Genomic DNA, 16,732 nt, shown 5'->3' with positions numbered 1-16,732 from the left:
TAGGCCACCACACTGCGCCTAGAATTAATAATACACCACTTAACTCCATTAGATCAGCTCCCCTCAACTTGAAAGATAGTGACCAGGCACCTCCACAAGCAGAGCAGCCAAGGATTCAAGTATATATCGAGGAAGGCAGGCAATATAGAAAAAACTAGGTGGCTCAACTGAGATGGAACAAGCAGAAAACGCAAAGGGGAGGTCCAGGAATAGAAATAAACAGGAGGTAGGAGATGGGTACATAGAATGCTGGTTAAGATAAAGAGAAAGCTGGATTTGGGAAACCTAAAAGTAAGAAACTCTGGCTTTTATCTCTGTATGTAGGAGGGAGCAAAGATAACCTCAAGGCCATGTGGGGAGCTAGGAAGGATAAGGTTTCTGAGAAAAGGAATGAGAAAAGGGAGGGTAAACTCCCGAGGACTACAAGGCCAGGAGAGGCTTTGTGTGGCCAAGAGGAGAGGCCAGAAGTCAACGAGGCAGGCTAGAATAGGCACTGGATACCAAACCTTCCTGTTCCTAAGGAGACTTCCTTCCAGCCTGAGCCTCCTCTGGTAGTTCAGCTACTAAATGCTCTCAGCCCTTAGGGGCTGGGGTGGGAAGTGGGGAGCGGGGATTGTAAAGTGCTCTAACTATTAATATAATGCGGACTGAGAATGGATGCTGGCACACATTTTTTAAAGGCAGTAGGCTTAACGCTAGTGCCACCTACCCCTACTCCACTTCTCTAGCCTAACCTCAGCCACACCCACATGCTAAGGACCATCCAGGAGGGGGGAGCGTGTAGCGCGCCTGCGTGCTCGTGCGCACGAGAAGCAGAGAGACAGAGACGGAGACAAAAAGAGATAGGGGGAGAGAGAGAAAGAGAGAGCGAGAAGAGAGAGACAGACAAGGACAGAAAGGGGGCGGGAGGAGGGAGAGAGAGACAGAGACAGAGACAGAGACAGAGACAGAGAGATCAGCCCTGGTGAGGGAGGAAAACTCCAGAGATAATGCAGGGAGCTCCTGCAGGAAGACTCAGGGAGAAGATCCCAGAACTTACCCTAAGACTGTTGAGAGAGTAGGGGGTGGCTTTGCAGGACCTGGCTTGGGGGTCATCAAGCAGTAACGGTTACTGCACAGGCGTTGCCACTGAGCCAGAGCCATTTAACCCGACCTGTGTGGCTGGGGATCAAGCTTCAGATACCCCATAACTCTGACTCTCAGACTGTTTTGGGGGCCCCGGGGCTGCAGACAAGGGGAGGAGGGGCACGTGAGGGCTGGGTCCCTGCCTCCCCCCATCCTCCGCTGTCACTCACTACCCCAACAGTCGCCCAGGGGGCGGGCCCCGGAGAGGTGGGGATGGGGGAGGGTAATCTTGGCAGGCGCCTGCTGCATGGCGTAGGTAGGGACTATTGAGGGGGGCGGACGCCGGGGGGGTGAACACGAGTGGGAAGCGAAGAGAGACACGGGGAGGGGGAGGGGACCGGGAACCATTTGAATGAGAGGAGGGGATCACGGGTAGAGTGGGCTCCAGGAGGCAGGGCGGGCAGGGTGTGACGGGGGCCAGACTCTTGAGCCAGGTAAGGGGAGCAGGTGCGTAGATCTGTGTTTTTGGTGCGTGAGCGCACTCGGCCCTTGGATGGAAAGGGGACGCCGCCTTTCCCGGGGGGCCGGCTTCAAAGCTCCAGAGGCTATCTTTTCCTTCTCAACTAACGGGGCCCCGGGCGGGGGCTCAGGCGCCGTCTCCAGTGGCTGTACTCCACTCCGCAATTTCCAGGCGGCCACTGGACTGGGAGTCTCGCGCCGGGGGCCGGCGCTGTCTCGCGAGCCCCCTCCTGGAGCCAGCCAATGGGGTTGGTTGCTGGCACCGCCCGCCCGCCTGGTGCAGAGCGCTGGGCGCTGCGAGCGGCGCTGCCATTTAAAGGGGCCGCGACCCCTGTCCCGGCTGCTAGGGAGGGAGGTGGAGAAGGAGCGCGGGGCCGTCGCTGTCTGCAGTTCTAGGCTTGTAGCCTTTGCACTAACCCTGCCGCAGGTAGGGGTCCGGCCTGCTCAAGCCGAACCGAACCTGCAAGCGGGATCTTGCAGTAGCCGGGAGGCGGTGGGGGGGGGTCTAAGGAGAGATCGTAGCTCCAAAATGTCTTCCTGTAAATGCCTGAGGTTGGGGGTGGGCAACAGGAGAAGGGAGGACTGGAGGAGCAATGGGAAAGGGGGACGGGGCTGAGGAAGTGGGCGACCTGAAAGGTAACTGGGGGAAGGGGTTGCGAAGGGCAGTTTGTGGGGGCGGGGGAAGGGCCGAGGGAGGACCTAGCAACGCGGGGAGGGGGGGTGGGGCCAGACTGGGTGGGTAAAGACTGGGGAGCTGGGGGGCTCCAGCAGAGTGGGGAGGGAATAGAAACTGAGATCGCGGGGGCGGGAAAGGCTCCTGGTGGCGACGGCCTTAGGAGACTCTAAGGGGGCGTTCAGCCTGAGTTGCGGGGGGTGAAAGGTAAGGGGGAAGGGAATGGGAGTTGCAGTCGAGTAGGGGGGTGGGCGGGTGGAACGACCGACTGCCTGGCCAGTGTGGGCACGGGGCCAGGGCGGGGAACGCCTCTCCCCACTGGGGGCGCTGTATTGGGGGGAGTGGTCATTAGGACTAAAGCTTTCGGAAATGCTTGTAGATTGTGGTGGTGGGGGCTGTTCATGAGAAATCCAAGTGGATGATGGGGTGTGTCTCAGAGCCCATGTAAGAAGGAATTCTGGCTAAGACCACCTCTACTGCCTCCTCTTCTCCTCCTAATCTGCAGTACATATCCAGCCATACTCATGGACCCCAGTGATTTCCCCAGTCCATTTGACCCATTGACCCTGCCAGAGAAGCCCCTGGCTGGAGACCTACCAGTAGACATGGAATTTGGAGAGGATCTGCTGGAATCCCAGACTGCCCCAACTCGAGGATGGGCCCCCCCTGGCCCTTCTCCATCCTCGGGAGCCCTGGACCTGCTTGATACCCCTGCTGGCCTGGAAAAAGACCCTGGAGTCCTGGATGGAGCCACTGAGTTGCTGGGGCTGGGGGGGCTGCTCTATAAAGCCCCCTCTCCCCCGGAGGTGGACCACGGTCCTGAGGGAACCCTGGCATGGGATGCGGGGGATCAGACCCTAGAGCCTGGACCAGGGGGCCAGACCCCTGAGGTGGTACCACCTGATCCGGGGGCTGGGGCAAATTCCTGTTCACCCGAGGGGCTACTAGAGCCTTTGGCTCCAGATTCTCCAATAACCCTGCAGTCCCCACATATTGAAGAGGAGGAGACCACCTCCATAGCTACTGCGAGAAGGGGCTCCCCTGGGCAGGAGGAGGAGCTTCCCCAAGGGCAGCCACAGAGCCCAAATGCCCCCCCTAGCCCTTCAGTGGGAGAGACTCTGGGGGATGGAATCAACAGTTCTCAGACCAAACCTGGGGGCTCTAGCCCCCCTGCACATCCTTCCTTGCCAGGTAGGTTGCCTAATTATCTGGAGAATCAGGGCTGGGAGAGGGTGGTGGTAAGGAGGGGTGGCTATGTGCTTTGGGAAGTAGTGGGGAGGAGGAGGGTGGGGAGATAAGTGTAGGGATGTGTGTGGGGAAGGACTTGGGGTTTAGGAGGGAGGAGTGGGGTAGTGTGTAGAGGAAGATTAAGGAAAGTAGGGGTGGGCACAGGCTGTGGGGGAGGAATGAGGTAAGGTTTCAGGGAGCGTAGGTTGGGAGGAGTGGATTTGGTGGGAAGGGTTCCCTTTTTCCTGCCCCAATGGGCTTTTGGTGCCAGAGTCCGTCCTTCAGGATTTGGAGGAGTACACCAGGCTTCTTGGTTCTAAGACCTTTACAGCTTTTTGGTTCCAGATGGGAGTGGGATTTCTGGGTTTGACGAATGGTAACTAGGTTCTGGAGCCCCTAACAGCATAAGGATTTCAGCAGAGCAGTAGAAATGCAGGGTCTAGGATTGAGTCTGTGATAGGGGAGGGACAACCTTGACTTGAGAGGCTCTAGTTTCTCCCCTCTTCTGCCTAGTGGTGTGCCTCTATCAGGCTGTGACGAGGGTCTTAGGGCTTATATAACCACCTGAATCCAGGGGAAGCTACCCATACATTGATGCTTCCTTTTCCTTTTGCTACCTTTGGGTGGTTGTGTGTGTGTTTCATTGGTAAAATATAAATTCTTAATGAAAGGTATATTACCTGTGTTTCCTTAACCCCCAAAGATTGGGACAGAAAGCTGGTGGGAAGGATAGATTTTTTTTTCATGGAATAGCTGCACGTGCACCCCCCCCCCACCTTAGTACAGAGCCTGAGGTAACCCTGAGAGGGGCCCCAAGAAGCCACAGGCACTCGAGTTTTCCCTTTCAGTTTTGAGTAAGTTCTTCCCCAGGAATGGAGGCGGGGGTTGGGCCGGGGAGGGGGTGGTGAGGGCAGGCTCAACATTTAGGCTGCCTTCTGCTTCCTTTGCAGGAGATGGCCTGACTGCGAAGGCGAGTGAGAAGCCGCCTGAACGGGTGAGGGGGAGGGGATTGGAAGGAGTCTGGTTCCCCCTTAGCTCTGGGAAGGACAGACCCTTCATTTTCCCTCCCAGATGTTGTTCTGTAGAGAGTGTGTATAAGGAGAGTTAGGAGGAGGGAGGGAGCACTAGTGTCTACTGCTTGTTGGGGAGAAAGTCCAGCCTCCTTTTCTTCCCTCCTCCTAAGGGCTGGGCCAAGGGTCCCCACTCTCCCTTCCTCCTCCCATCTTCTATCCCCCCCCAAACCCTGTACTAGTGTTAGCCTGGCCAGGGTGTCAGTTTTCCTCCCCTCCCGTCTTTCCAAGGTACAGAAGAGAAGCGAACGCGTTAGGAGAGCAGAACCTCCAAAACCTGAGGTTGTAGATTCCACTGAGAGCAGTAAGTAGGATTTGAGGAAGTGTGACCTGGGAGTTCTGGGTGTGGAAAAGATCCGAAAGTGGCACGCGGCAGGGCATGAATCTTCTAGCTCCTGTAGTCCTGCTCCATGCAGCTCGTGAAGCGCCTGTCTCCGCTATGGGTTGGCATGGGAACCAGGGGCAGGGGGGGAAATTGAAAACAAGAGCAGTGAGAATGGCGAGTTTCCTGTTTCAGCTATGCCATCTCTGTCTCCGAATCTTCTCATTTAGAGCCTCTCCCTTTCCCTCCCTGGGAGGTTACAGAGTAACCAAGGGAGAGAGACACCGAGGTCTTAAAATACTAATGTAACGAGGGCCAGGGTGTAAAGGCCAGAACAACAGAGATCCCAGGAGAGGGACTGAACTGTTGGTCAGGGGATGGTTGGAGACCTGGTTTGGTGGCCTTTCTCATGTCCATCCCCCTACTTTCGCAGTTCCAGTGTCAGATGAGGATTCTGATGCCATGGTAGATGACCCTAATGATGAGGACTTTGTGCCATTCCGGCCCCGGCGCTCTCCTCGCATGTCCCTACGCTCAAGTGTGTCACAAAGGGCCGGGCGCTCTGCAGTGGGCACCAAGATGACTTGTGCACATTGCCGGACACCACTGCAGAAGGGGCAGACTGCCTATCAGCGCAAGGGGCTGCCTCAGCTCTTCTGCTCATCATCCTGCCTCACCACCTTCTCCAAGAAGCCCTCGGGCAAAAAGACCTGTACCTTCTGCAAGAAGTGCGTGAGGGTCTTGGGGGCTGTGCAGAGGGCAGGGATCTGGGCAGGAGTATGAATAAGACAGACTGTTGGTAAGAACCTAGCAGGATGGAGCTGGGCGAGAGAGCGATGTAGGGAGGGAGTCAGAGTATTTGGCTCTGTGGTCATTGATCCTGGACGAGGGGCGGAAGCTGAGGAAATGAGAGGGTGGTCTTGAGTGAATATTCAAACCTGTTCCCACCTCTAGGGAGATCTGGAACACCAAGGACTCAGTTGTGGCGCAGACTGGTTCCGGAGGCTCCTTCCATGAGTTCTGCACGTCCGTCTGTCTCTCCCTGTATGAGGCCCAGCAGCAGCGCCCGATCCCCCAGTCTGGGGATCCCGCCGATGCCACTCGCTGCAGCATATGCCAGAAGACTGGAGAGGTGAGGACACTCGGTGGGGGCTGATTTACAGAGCCTGGACAGCCCTGACCTGCCCCTCCCATCCTGGGGCTGCAGGGGCCAGGCCCTGTGGAAAGGGGAGTGGGGAGGAAAGGCGGCCATCATGAGGGAGCGTATTCAAGGACAGAGCTTCTCCAGGATGCGCACAGCTGGCCTTCTTTACCTCTCAGGACCTCACCACCAAGTCGGCAGCCTGCGGCGCAGGTTGGGGGGTCCCTGGGCCCACTGTCTGCTGTGAAGGTCCAGGGTGAGGTGGGGGGCTGACCTTGCATTGGGGTGGGCGGTGGTGGCCAGGCCCTAGCTCAGGGTGCGTGTGTGTGTGGCAGGTCCTGCATGAGGTCAGCAATGGCAGCGTGGTGCACCGGCTCTGCAGCGATTCTTGCTTCTCCAAATTCCGGGCCAACAAGGGACTGAAAACCAACTGTTGTGACCAGTGTGGGGCTTACATCTACACCAAGACCGGGAGCCCTGGCCCTGAGCTCCTCTTCCACGAGGGCCAACAAAAGCGGTTCTGCAACACAACCTGCTTGGGGGCGTATAAGAAGGTGGGGCCGAGGGAGTAGTGCATTAGAGGGCTGTGGAAGGGGGTGTGGTTCTTGGGTGATAAATAAAGGTGGCTGACAGGTCAAGGACTGGGAGAAATAAAACAAATAAAGGGGGTTTCAATTGTATCTGTTATGTTTTATTTTTGAAGCTGGCTGGTGGATACACAGGTCTTTGTTACATCATCATCTATACTTTTTTTGTATGCCTGAAATATTTCATGTTTAAAACATTTAAAAAATAAAAGTGAAGGGACAAATCCAGCCTCAGCCTCTCCTTCCCCATCCTCACAGAAAAACACACGTGTGTACCCATGTGTCTGGTGCAAGACCCTGTGTAAGAACTTTGAGATGCTATCACATGTGGATCGTAATGGCAAGACCAGCTTGTTCTGTTCCCTGTGCTGTACCACTTCTTACAAAGTGAAGCAGGCAGGGCTCACTGGTAGGTGCAAAGCCCTCTTCTCTGAGTCCCCTGCTGGCCTTCTCTCTACCTCCCATACTCCCCTCTTCCAGAGTAATCCCTGCTGCCCGACCTTAGCCCCAACCACATCTCCCCGTGGAATTTCTGTTCGTCTCTTGCACTGCCTTACACCTTCTGTGTGCTCTCTCTCTCCCTCTCTCTTTTTCTTTTCCTCTCTCTCTTTCTGTCTATGCCCCAGGCCCTCCCCGACCCTGCAGCTTCTGCCGCCGCAGCCTCTCTGACCCCTGTTACTACAACAAGGTTGACCGCACAGTCTACCAGTTCTGCAGCCCCAGCTGCTGGACCAAGTTCCAGGTACTCCAGGCCCTGGACCAGGGATAGAAGGGTGTGGTAACATAAAGAGGGTCGGAGAATTGGGGTAGGCAGGCCTGGGCAGAGCAAAGAACAAGCCTGACTCCCCTTCCCCACCGCTGCACACATCTTGCCCCTCCCTTACTTGTCTTCCTTCCCTCCAGCGCACAAGCCCCGAAGGGGGCATTCACCTGAGCTGTCACTACTGCCACAGCCTCTTCAGTGGCAAGCCTGAGGTCTTGGACTGGCAGGTAAGAGCCCCACCCCCACCCACATCTTGCCACATGACCAGACTGTCTGAAGGGGTCCTTCCACTTGGCCGCTGCTGAGGCCAGATGTTACAGCTTATCCTCCCTGCCCTGTGCCCCCACCTCAGGACCAAGTGTTCCAGTTCTGCTGCCGTGATTGCTGTGAGGACTTCAAGCGGCTTCGGGGTGTGGTGTCCCAGTGTGAGCACTGTCGGCAGGAGAAACTCTTGCATGAGAAACTCCGATTCAGCGGAGTGGAGAAGAGCTTCTGCAGCGAAGGTAAGGAGATGGGGAAGGGCAGGAGACACGTAGCTCCCAACCAGGGAGAACGGAGGAGAAGGGAGGGAGGCTGGGAAAGTGGTCCGTGAGGCAGAGCCTTCCGCCCGGGATGCTCTACTCCCACCTCCCCTAAAGCTTTGGGCACAAGGGGCTGCTTAGAGAGAGGTTTCAGGTGTAGCACCTTGAAAAGGTTGGGTCTCTTGCCCTTGGGTATCTGTGTCTCTGGACTCTCTTTCCTCTTCCCCTCTTTCCAGGCTGTGTGCTGCTGTACAAACAGGACTTCACTAAGAAGCTGGGCTTGTGCTGTATCACTTGTACTTACTGCTCCCAGACTTGCCAGCGCGGAGTCACTGAGCAACTGGATGGCAGCACCTGGGACTTCTGCAGTGAGGACTGTAAAAGCAAGTACCTGCTGTGGTACTGCAAGGTAAGGAGGGTCAGCACGCGAGCGAGGCGGGAAAGAGGGCGGCGGGGAGCACAGGCTGTGGTACTAAGCTCGGGGTGTGGACAGATCTCCAGGCAGGGCAGCCAGCCTTCCATCTCTAAGCCGGCCCGATCTCCAAGCGGAGGAGCATGGCTTATCCCAGGGGAAAGAAAGGGCCCAACGCATTTTAGGGAGGCAGGTCTGACCATCCTTTTGACATCCTCAGGCTGCCCGGTGCCATGCCTGTAAGCGCCAGGGGAAGCTGCTGGAGACCATCCACTGGCGTGGGCAGATCCGTCATTTCTGCAACCAGCAGTGTCTTCTGCGCTTCTATAGCCAGCAGAACCAACCCAACCTGGATACCCAGAGTGGGCCCGAGAGCCTCCTGAACAGTGAGTCCCGGGCAGGGGGTACGCTCTGTTAGAGGGGGCCTGGACTCTCCTAATCCTAAGCCTAGCCCCTTTCTCCTTCCTCTTGCATTCACCTCATCCCTGGCCAGATAGGGTGCTAGTACTGTGAACTGTATTCTCTTTTAGCTTCCGAACCCTGCGGTTCAGAAGGGGAAGTCTTATTTAAAACTTCTTGGAGTTAGCGTCTACTGATTATCTATGAAATGTATATTATTAGGGAGTGGGTGCCTATCCTGATAGGATGGGGCATATAGGGGTTACGGTTACTTTTCTGAGATAAGGAAATCTCAGCATAAACTCTACCTTTAGTGAGACTGAAGACTGTCATTTCTAGAATGTTGCCCCTGCCCCTCCACAACTCCAGGGATACCCAGGCTATCTAAATGGAAGGTCTCAATTGTGGGTTTTTGGGGAAAATGTAATGTTTCATTCTCAAGGAGCAAAGAGTCTTTTAGGCTACTATTGCTGGGGCACAGAGGAGACTAGATCTGGGATGGCAAGGGGGGCAAATCCTAGAACTTCCCATCTGTATTTGGTGTACCTGTTAATGAAGCTCTCCTGGAACAGGGGTAAGGAAAATGGAGAGCTAGTCCCTTGGATGAGAGCATTCATTTGTTTTGATCTACAGGTCAGTCTCCTGAGTCAAAACCCCAGACACCCTCTCAAACCAAAGTGGAGAACAGCAACACAGTGAGGACCCCAGAGGAAAATGGGAATTTGGGCAAGGTCGGGGCAAAAGCCAAGGGGGAGGATAATCTCAGAGGAGGGTACGGCAGTTGGCGGCACAAATGTTCCTTTTTCTTTGCAGATCCCTGTGAAGACCCGATCAGCTCCCACGGCTCCCACCCCTCCTCCACCCCCACCGCCCCCAGCAACACCCCGCAAAAACAAGGCTGCCATGTGTAAGCCGCTGATGCAGAATCGGGGCGTCTCCTGCAAGGTGGAGATGAAGTCCAAAGGGAGTCAGACAGGTGAGCCAGGGTACCTTGATGCCACAGGCTGTATTCCGGAGTCCTAGGCCTGCCAGCCCTATGTCCGTGAACTGGACAAGGGGATTCCTTAGGTAGCTGAAGCCTCATGCATATGGTTGTCCTAAAATCGTAGAGGTGTCTTTCAGCCATTGCTTCAAGGGCAGTTTTGTGACACTGAGCACGTTAGAGCTTTTGGCGGGTCCGATGTGATCAGTCCAGCAGGGTCTCTGAGAAGATCCCTTTTCTCGTCCACAGAAGAGTGGAAGCCACAGGTGATTGTGCTGCCCATCCCAGTGCCCATCTTCGTGCCAGTGCCTATGCATCTGTACTGCCAGAAAGTCCCGGTGCCTTTCTCGATGCCTATCCCGGTAAGTTTCCCTGCCCTTCCTGGCTGGGTCCTCCTTTCCCCTTCCAGGTTTGAGATCCACCCTTTCCCCTTACTCTCATCAACTGTCCCCCTTCACTCTCATCATCTGTCCCCCCCTTCCCCCCAACTGCTGGTGTGGTTCTTGGCATTTAGTTGGGATTCGTGCCTCCAGGTGCCTGTGCCCATGTTCTTGCCCACTACCTTGGAGAGCACAGACAAGATTGTAGAGACCATTGAGGAGCTGAAGGTGAAGATCCCTTCCAACCCCTTGGAGGCCGACATCCTGGCTATGGCAGAAATGATTGCAGAGGCTGAGGAGTTAGACAAGGCCTCATCTGACCTTTGTGGTATGCCATAGATGGTGGCGATGAGGGAGACAGGGTGCTACCAGCGTGTCTCTGCCCGAGGGGGAGCTATTGATGATCTTGGTGCCTAGTAGAATGGGAGGATAGTTGGGATCAGCCCCTGAAAGCTTGTGAGGGTGCTAGCAGGAGCTTGTAGCCACTGAGCCCACTTCTCTGCTTCCCAGATCTTGTGAGCAACCAGAGTGCAGAGGGACTCCTGGAAGACTGTGACCTGTTTGGGCCTGCTCGAGATGATGTCCTGGCCATGGCAGTCAAGATGGCCAATGTCTTGGATGAGCCTGGGCAAGACTTGGAGGCAGACTTCCCTAAGAGTGAGTAAGATTGGAGCCGTGCCCACTGGGTATGGTAGCATTCGTGCCATCAGGAAGGGAATGTTCCTTGTGTCCCTGAGTATGACCCTGAAAAGTGTTCATTGTGATTCTAAGACAGGAGGTTCTCACAGGGAGCAGTGCCAGAGACACCAGGACAGGTGCATTCCTTTAGACTTCTGAGTCATGCTTTTTTTTATTATTATTTTTAAACTGTAAAAAAACATAAAAATTTCACTATGTTCGGCCGGGCGCGGTGGCTCAAGCCTGTAATCCCAGCACTTTGGGAGGCCGAGACGGGCGGATCACGGGGTCAGGAGATCGAGACCATCCTGGCTAACACGGTTAAACCCCGTCTCTACTAAAAAAAATACAAAAATCTAGCTGGGCGTGGTGGCGGGCGCCTGTAGTCCCAGCTACTCGGGAGGCTGAGGCAGGAAACCCAGGAGGCGGAGCTTGCAGTGAGCCGAGATTGCGCCACTGCACTCCAGCCTGGGCGACAGAGGGAGACTCCGTCTCAAAAAAAAAAAAAAAAAATTTTCACTATGTTCAACATGTTTACAGTTCAGTAGTTCACATTGCTGTGTTTTGTGTTTCTGTGACTCTGAGCATGCTTTTTGGTATAGCTTTACTGGTTCCTTTGGCTCATCTAGTGTCAAGTGGGCAAGTAGCAGGGGTGGGGCAGGAGGGCTGCAGGGTTGAGATCTTAAGAAATTGATTTCTTCTTTCTTTCCTTTTTATTAGATCCTCTGGACATTAATCCCAGTGTAGACTTCCTCTTTGATTGTGGCCTAGTAGGGCCTGAGGATGTGTCTACTGAACAAGACCTTCCCCGAACCATGAGGAAGGTAGGGCTGGGGCTACCATATGTACAAAAGAAGAATGGAGGCCCAAAGGGGAGAGGATGTGAGAGCCAAGCCAGCAACCATAGTTTGACCTTCCCTAACCTCCTTTCTCCAACACTAGAAGTACTGAGATAAAGCCAAACTTTACTCTTCCCCCATTTCACAAGGTCATCAAAGCTATTCCTGGGGCTCTGTGCTGTGGAAGCTTGCTGTGTACTTACATCAGCCCCTGCCCCGGCCAGCAGTAAATATGGTGCTGACTAGCTTTCTCACCTTGCCTCTGGCCTTACCTCTGCCATGCCCCTGCTTTCTCTTCTCCTCCAGGGTCAAAAGCGGCTGGTGCTTTCCGAAAGCTGCTCCCGGGACTCCATGAGCAGTCAGCCTAGTTGTACCGGGCTCAACTATTCATATGGTGTCAATGCTTGGAAGTGCTGGGTGCAGTCAAAATATGCCAATGGAGAAACCAGCAAGGGTGATGAGCTGCGCTTTGGCCGTAAGTACTTGCGGTTGGGGGTAGGGGAGGGCAAAGACAGGGAGGAGGAGGGGAAAGGGAAGAAGGGGCTGGGCCTGTGATTCAGCTGAAGATGTCTAGGAGTGATAAGGGTGTGATGACTTAAGGATGCCCTGTGAAGATGGGGAGGAGTTGTAGATGAAAGGAAATGCTGTCTAGGTTCAAGGTTAGGGGCTCTTTCTGTAATTGTTCAGGAGCTAGGCATGACTAAGGGATGAAGGGGTTAATGGTGGTGGAGCTAAGTGAAATTCTCCATGTAGAGTTTTTCTTAATCCTGTCCCTGCACAACATATCACTGCAGCCAAACCCATGCGTATCAAAGAGGATATTCTCGCCTGCTCAGCTGCTGAGCTCAACTACGGTCTGGCCCAGTTTGTGAGAGAAATCACTCGGCCCAATGGTGAACGATACGAACCTGACAGTATCTACTATTTGTGTCTTGGCATCCAGCAGGTACCTCTCATGCACCACCTTGCTTCCTGTCACTCTTAACACAGCAGGCAAGGTCTAACCAGAAATGATTCTGGGTTGGGCACGGTGGCTAACGCCTGTAATCCCAACACTTTGGGAGGCTGAGGCAGGAGGATCGCTTCAAGCCAGGAGTTTGAGACCAGCCTGGGCAACAAAGTGATACCGCATCTCTACCCAAAAAATATTTAATGAAAAAAAAAAGCAATTATTCTGTTGCACTCCCTGTTCCTCATCTTGTCCCCTACCTCAAGCAGGCGGCTTGCCTTTAATCTCCTATTCCAAATAGAACATGAGATATCAATACTTTTCTAAAATCAAAACTGCATTCCAGGACTGTTGGCCAAGGAGCAGTCTTCATTACTATCCAGGTCCCCTTTGTAGTATTTAAGCCCATTCTAGGAGGGGAGGGATGGGTGGAGCTGGGATCCTTGAGTGCTGGTGTAATGTTTAGTTCCCCCTGGGAGAAGTCAACCACGTATTACCTGACAAGGAGGTGTGGGCTTCTAAAGAACATCTCCTCCAAGCCTCCTCCTCTTCCAGCAAAGCCTGAGTAGCGCAGAGCTGTAGGTATACCTGGGGGAAAGCACTCGAGGCCACCTAATCAAGCAGCTGTTTCCCATCGTCTCCTAATGATTGAGGACACCATACCTGGGGGCTTCAGCATCATTATCTTTCTTCGAGGACCTACAGTCTAGCCTTATGTGTGTCTGTTTTTCTTTCCCCAGTACTTGCTGGAAAATAACCGGATGGTGAACATTTTCACGGACCTTTACTACCTGACTTTCGTTCAAGAACTCAATAAGTCTCTGAGTACCTGGCAGCCCACACTCCTCCCCAACAGTAAGGGACAGGGACGTAGCAACCCCTACACACCCTTTTTCCATTCTTCCAATCCACCATCCCAAGACTCCTGTGCTATTTGGTCTGCCACTCTTCACAAAGGGCCCGAGGGCAGGAGCGTGTAGCTGGATGCCTCAGGGTTTAGAGTTAAAGGAGCATAGGAGCGCCTGTTCTTGAACATGAGGAGGGGATCAAGACTTAGGTCTGAAGAGCTATCTCTAGGACCAGAAAAAGATGGCCTGGGTTTGGGTGGTAAGTAAAGAAAGAGAGCAAGAAATCGTGGGACTCCTCAAGGTTTACATTTACCTGTCTACAACTTGAGGGTGGTGAGAGACGTTCCAAATGCAGGAGTGGAAAGTATGTATTATTTAAAGCCCTGTCCCACTGTGTAGTGTAGCAAGTGTAGCAAAGTGACAGTGTTTTATATATGAAGGTTACTCACCAAATGAGAATGGTGTGGGAAATGAGCAGGGCACATGGGATGGGAAGTGGTTGGGTTTGGGCAGCCACTCCCTCCTGACCGGCCTCTCCCCCTTGACCATTGTAGATACGGTGTTCTCTCGAGTGGAGGAGGAGCACCTCTGGGAGTGTAAGCAACTGGGGGTCTACTCGCCCTTTGTCCTCCTCAACACCCTCATGTTCTTCAACACTAAGTTTTTTGGGCTGCAGACAGCTGAGGAACACATGCAACTCTCCTTCACCAATGTGGTGCGGCAGTCCCGCAAGTGTACCACCCCTCGGGGCACCACCAAGGTGGTGAGCATCCGCTACTATGCCCCAGTCCGCCAGAGGAAAGGGCGAGGTACGAGGCTGCCCCCTCCCCTGTGCTTTTGCCCCTTCTCTGCCTTCCCCTTCCATGCCCTGCCATAACCCACCATACCTGCCAGGTCGGCCCTCTCCTTGGCCCCTAGCTTCCCTCTCCTTCCGTTGCTGTGTGCAGAAAGGGTAGAAACGGCCAGTCCTCCTACTTGATGGGCAGTGGCTGTCGCATATATAGGAGGTCACCCTGTGACCTCTCTCCCCCCTTTCCTCATTTAAGACGGTTTACTTGCTTGCCTGCTTTTTCTGGGTGGTGGACAGGTAGGAAACCTTTGGGTGTGTTTGACTGTGGCGGGGGGGTAGACTGAATGAATGACAGGCTTTCTCTGATTCTTTGCTGTCGGGCCTAACAACAACTGCACCTTGGTTTCCATTTTTTCTGTTCCTGGATTTCTGTCCTGTCTGAGTGCAGTTCCCAAGGTCCCTTCTCTGGACCCATGCTTCTACCTGGACTAATGCGCGAGGGGTTGGGGCCATTGCTGTTTATCCCAGAAGGCAAGCCCGCCCTTGCAGTAGGGTCTGTTTTATCAGGTTTTTTGAATAACTTCTGAGATCACCTCTTCAAGACAGCAACTTGGGGGAGATTTTAAAGAGAGTCTTTGGCAGTGGGAACCGGGGAGGGTTGCATAACAACAGCTCGACAGGATGTTGGGTTGGCGTGGGAGAGGGAGACTGACCTCTTCTTCCACCTCTCCCATCTTGATGAGACTGTAATTTGTGTCGTGATGCCTTCTCCCTGTGCCCTGGACTGTGCTCTTGGATGAGGCTCGTGAAGCCTGTGCTCTTAATGAGTCTGAGTCATTTCCCTCCCCTACAGACACGGGTCCTGGAAAACGGAAGAGAGAAGATGAAGCCCCTATCTTAGAGCAGCGTGAGAACCGCATGAATCCTCTCCGCTGCCCTGTCAAGTTCTATGAATTCTATCTCTCAAAATGGTGAGTTGGTGGGTTGGCAGAAAGAGCGTTAGCATGGGGACCCGAGGGATCTACTTTGCCTTGGTACTGATCTTCTGTCCTGCCATCCCCACCCCCACCCCCGATGTTGCAGTCCTGAAAGCCTCCGGACTCGCAACGATGTGTTCTACCTGCAACCGGAAAGGTCCTGCATCGCCGAGTCACCTCTCTGGTATTCTGTGATCCCCATGGACCGCAGCATGTTGGAGAGCATGCTCAATCGCATCCTGGCTGTGCGCGAGATTTATGAGGAACTGGGTCGTCCTGGGGAGGAAGACCTGGACTGAGCTCGTGTGCCATCCATATCCATCTTTCACATCAATGTCTGTCCTGTGGTCATGTCCCTCAGGGTGACAGGCCCAGGAACCAATGCTACTCATTCTGAAGGGCCCTGACTGCTCCTTTCCGCTCACCCATTCCCTGCCTTCTCTAGGAACCCTGGCTTTTATCTTCTTCCATACCACTTGACAACCATGGGGCCCCGGTCTTCTGTACTCAGGGGCTGGTCTCCCAGTGATGGGCAAAAGCCAGCTTGCCCGTTTTCTTTATGCTTCAGAGTAAACCCCTCCTTCTGGGTCCAGACTCTGGGTGGAGTGTTAATAGCTCTGGTGATCCTGTTGGCTTTGGGTTTCCTGACCCATCCCGCATAGGTAAAGCCTCTTGTTCCCAGGCATGACCTAGGGAAAAACCCAGCTGCCTTCTCTGCCCTGTGCCCACTCCCTTCTCTACTCTTCCCCAGCACCACGCAAAAAGGTCTCATCTGAAAGGTATGAAATAAACAATGAAAGCGATGAGGGGACCATTTACATAAAACACAGAGCTTAGACACTCTTCCCCTCCTATGAAATAATTGGTTGTTGGCACCCTCTCACCACCGCGTATCCCTCACCCCACCGGCAAGCACCAACCCTTGGTGCTGCAGTTTTTAAAATCTTCCAAATGCCTTTTTTTCCTCAGAGGCAGAGAATGACTAAGTACGGGGAGCAGACTCCTGTTGTGCAGACTCCTGTCCCCTTGGTTTCTGTGTTTGTCTCTCTGCCATCTTAGGTTGCCATGAGCCATGGTGTCAACATGCTTAGCCCCCTCTGTAACTGCCTCCCTTTAGTTCAATGGACAGAGCTCCCAAGGCAAAAACTACCTTCTGACTTGGGTTGAGGCTGGGTTCCCCTCTATTATTCCCCCATCATAAGAGCCAGGCCAAGCCTGTGGGGGCTTGAGTCATGCAGGATGGGATCTGTGGTCAAAGGACAGGCGAGGAGCTGTGGGCACAGGGCCTGCCCCACTGCCTACATCTTCTCTCTTCCCCATCTTGCCTTGGAGGCCCTAGAAAACAATTAACTTCTGGCAAAGGGGGTACCCAGTTCTTTCCCTGTTGACTTTGCTGTTTCCCAGGCTCCTTTTTGTGTTTTTATAACTGTCACCAGTTAGCCACTGTTTAAATTGTATATATTGTTCTGAGGCGCCTGGCCTGTCCCTTCAGTGAGCCATGCCCACCCTTGTGTTGTAGTGAAAAGCTGTTGTCACGACTAACCTTCTGTCTCTGAAATTGTTTGTTTCAAATAAAGAGTTAAAATTGTC

At 53.9% G+C, this 16,732-nt stretch overlaps 1 protein-coding gene across 15 annotated transcripts; it reads left to right on the top strand.

Annotated features, from left to right (window-relative positions):
• The first annotated feature begins 1,350 nt into the window (after positions 1 to 1,350).
• ZMYM3 (zinc finger MYM-type containing 3) lies at positions 1,351 to 16,732 on the top strand. 15 transcript variants are annotated; one of them, XM_074030224.1, is made up of 25 exons: positions 1,351 to 1,381; positions 2,763 to 3,448; positions 4,435 to 4,478; positions 4,792 to 4,858; positions 5,310 to 5,604; positions 5,831 to 6,008; positions 6,353 to 6,571; positions 6,863 to 7,013; positions 7,231 to 7,346; positions 7,508 to 7,594; positions 7,720 to 7,870; positions 8,125 to 8,297; positions 8,521 to 8,686; positions 9,333 to 9,394; positions 9,513 to 9,675; positions 9,931 to 10,043; positions 10,215 to 10,389; positions 10,572 to 10,718; positions 11,460 to 11,563; positions 11,885 to 12,053; positions 12,373 to 12,524; positions 13,268 to 13,382; positions 13,930 to 14,184; positions 15,019 to 15,136; positions 15,249 to 16,732. In XM_074030224.1, the coding sequence occupies exons 2-25, from the start codon at positions 2,782 to 2,784 to the stop codon at positions 15,439 to 15,441; spliced, it is 4,080 nt and encodes a 1,359-aa protein (XP_073886325.1). In that variant the 5' UTR covers positions 1,351 to 1,381; positions 2,763 to 2,781; the 3' UTR covers positions 15,442 to 16,732. The 15 variants fall into 15 exon arrangements, with proteins under 15 accessions (XP_073886325.1, XP_073886320.1, XP_005593959.1 ...); XM_074030219.1 differs by having other exon boundaries at positions 9,333 to 9,430; XM_005593902.4 differs by having other exon boundaries at positions 4,786 to 4,858; positions 9,333 to 9,430.

The sequence above is a fragment of the Macaca fascicularis genome, chromosome X, assembly GCF_037993035.2.
Source record: "Macaca fascicularis isolate 582-1 chromosome X, T2T-MFA8v1.1".
Taxonomy (NCBI): Eukaryota; Metazoa; Chordata; class Mammalia; order Primates; family Cercopithecidae; genus Macaca; species Macaca fascicularis.
Note: the sequence above shows the minus strand (reverse complement) of the source record. Positions and strands in the feature narration are given on the sequence as shown.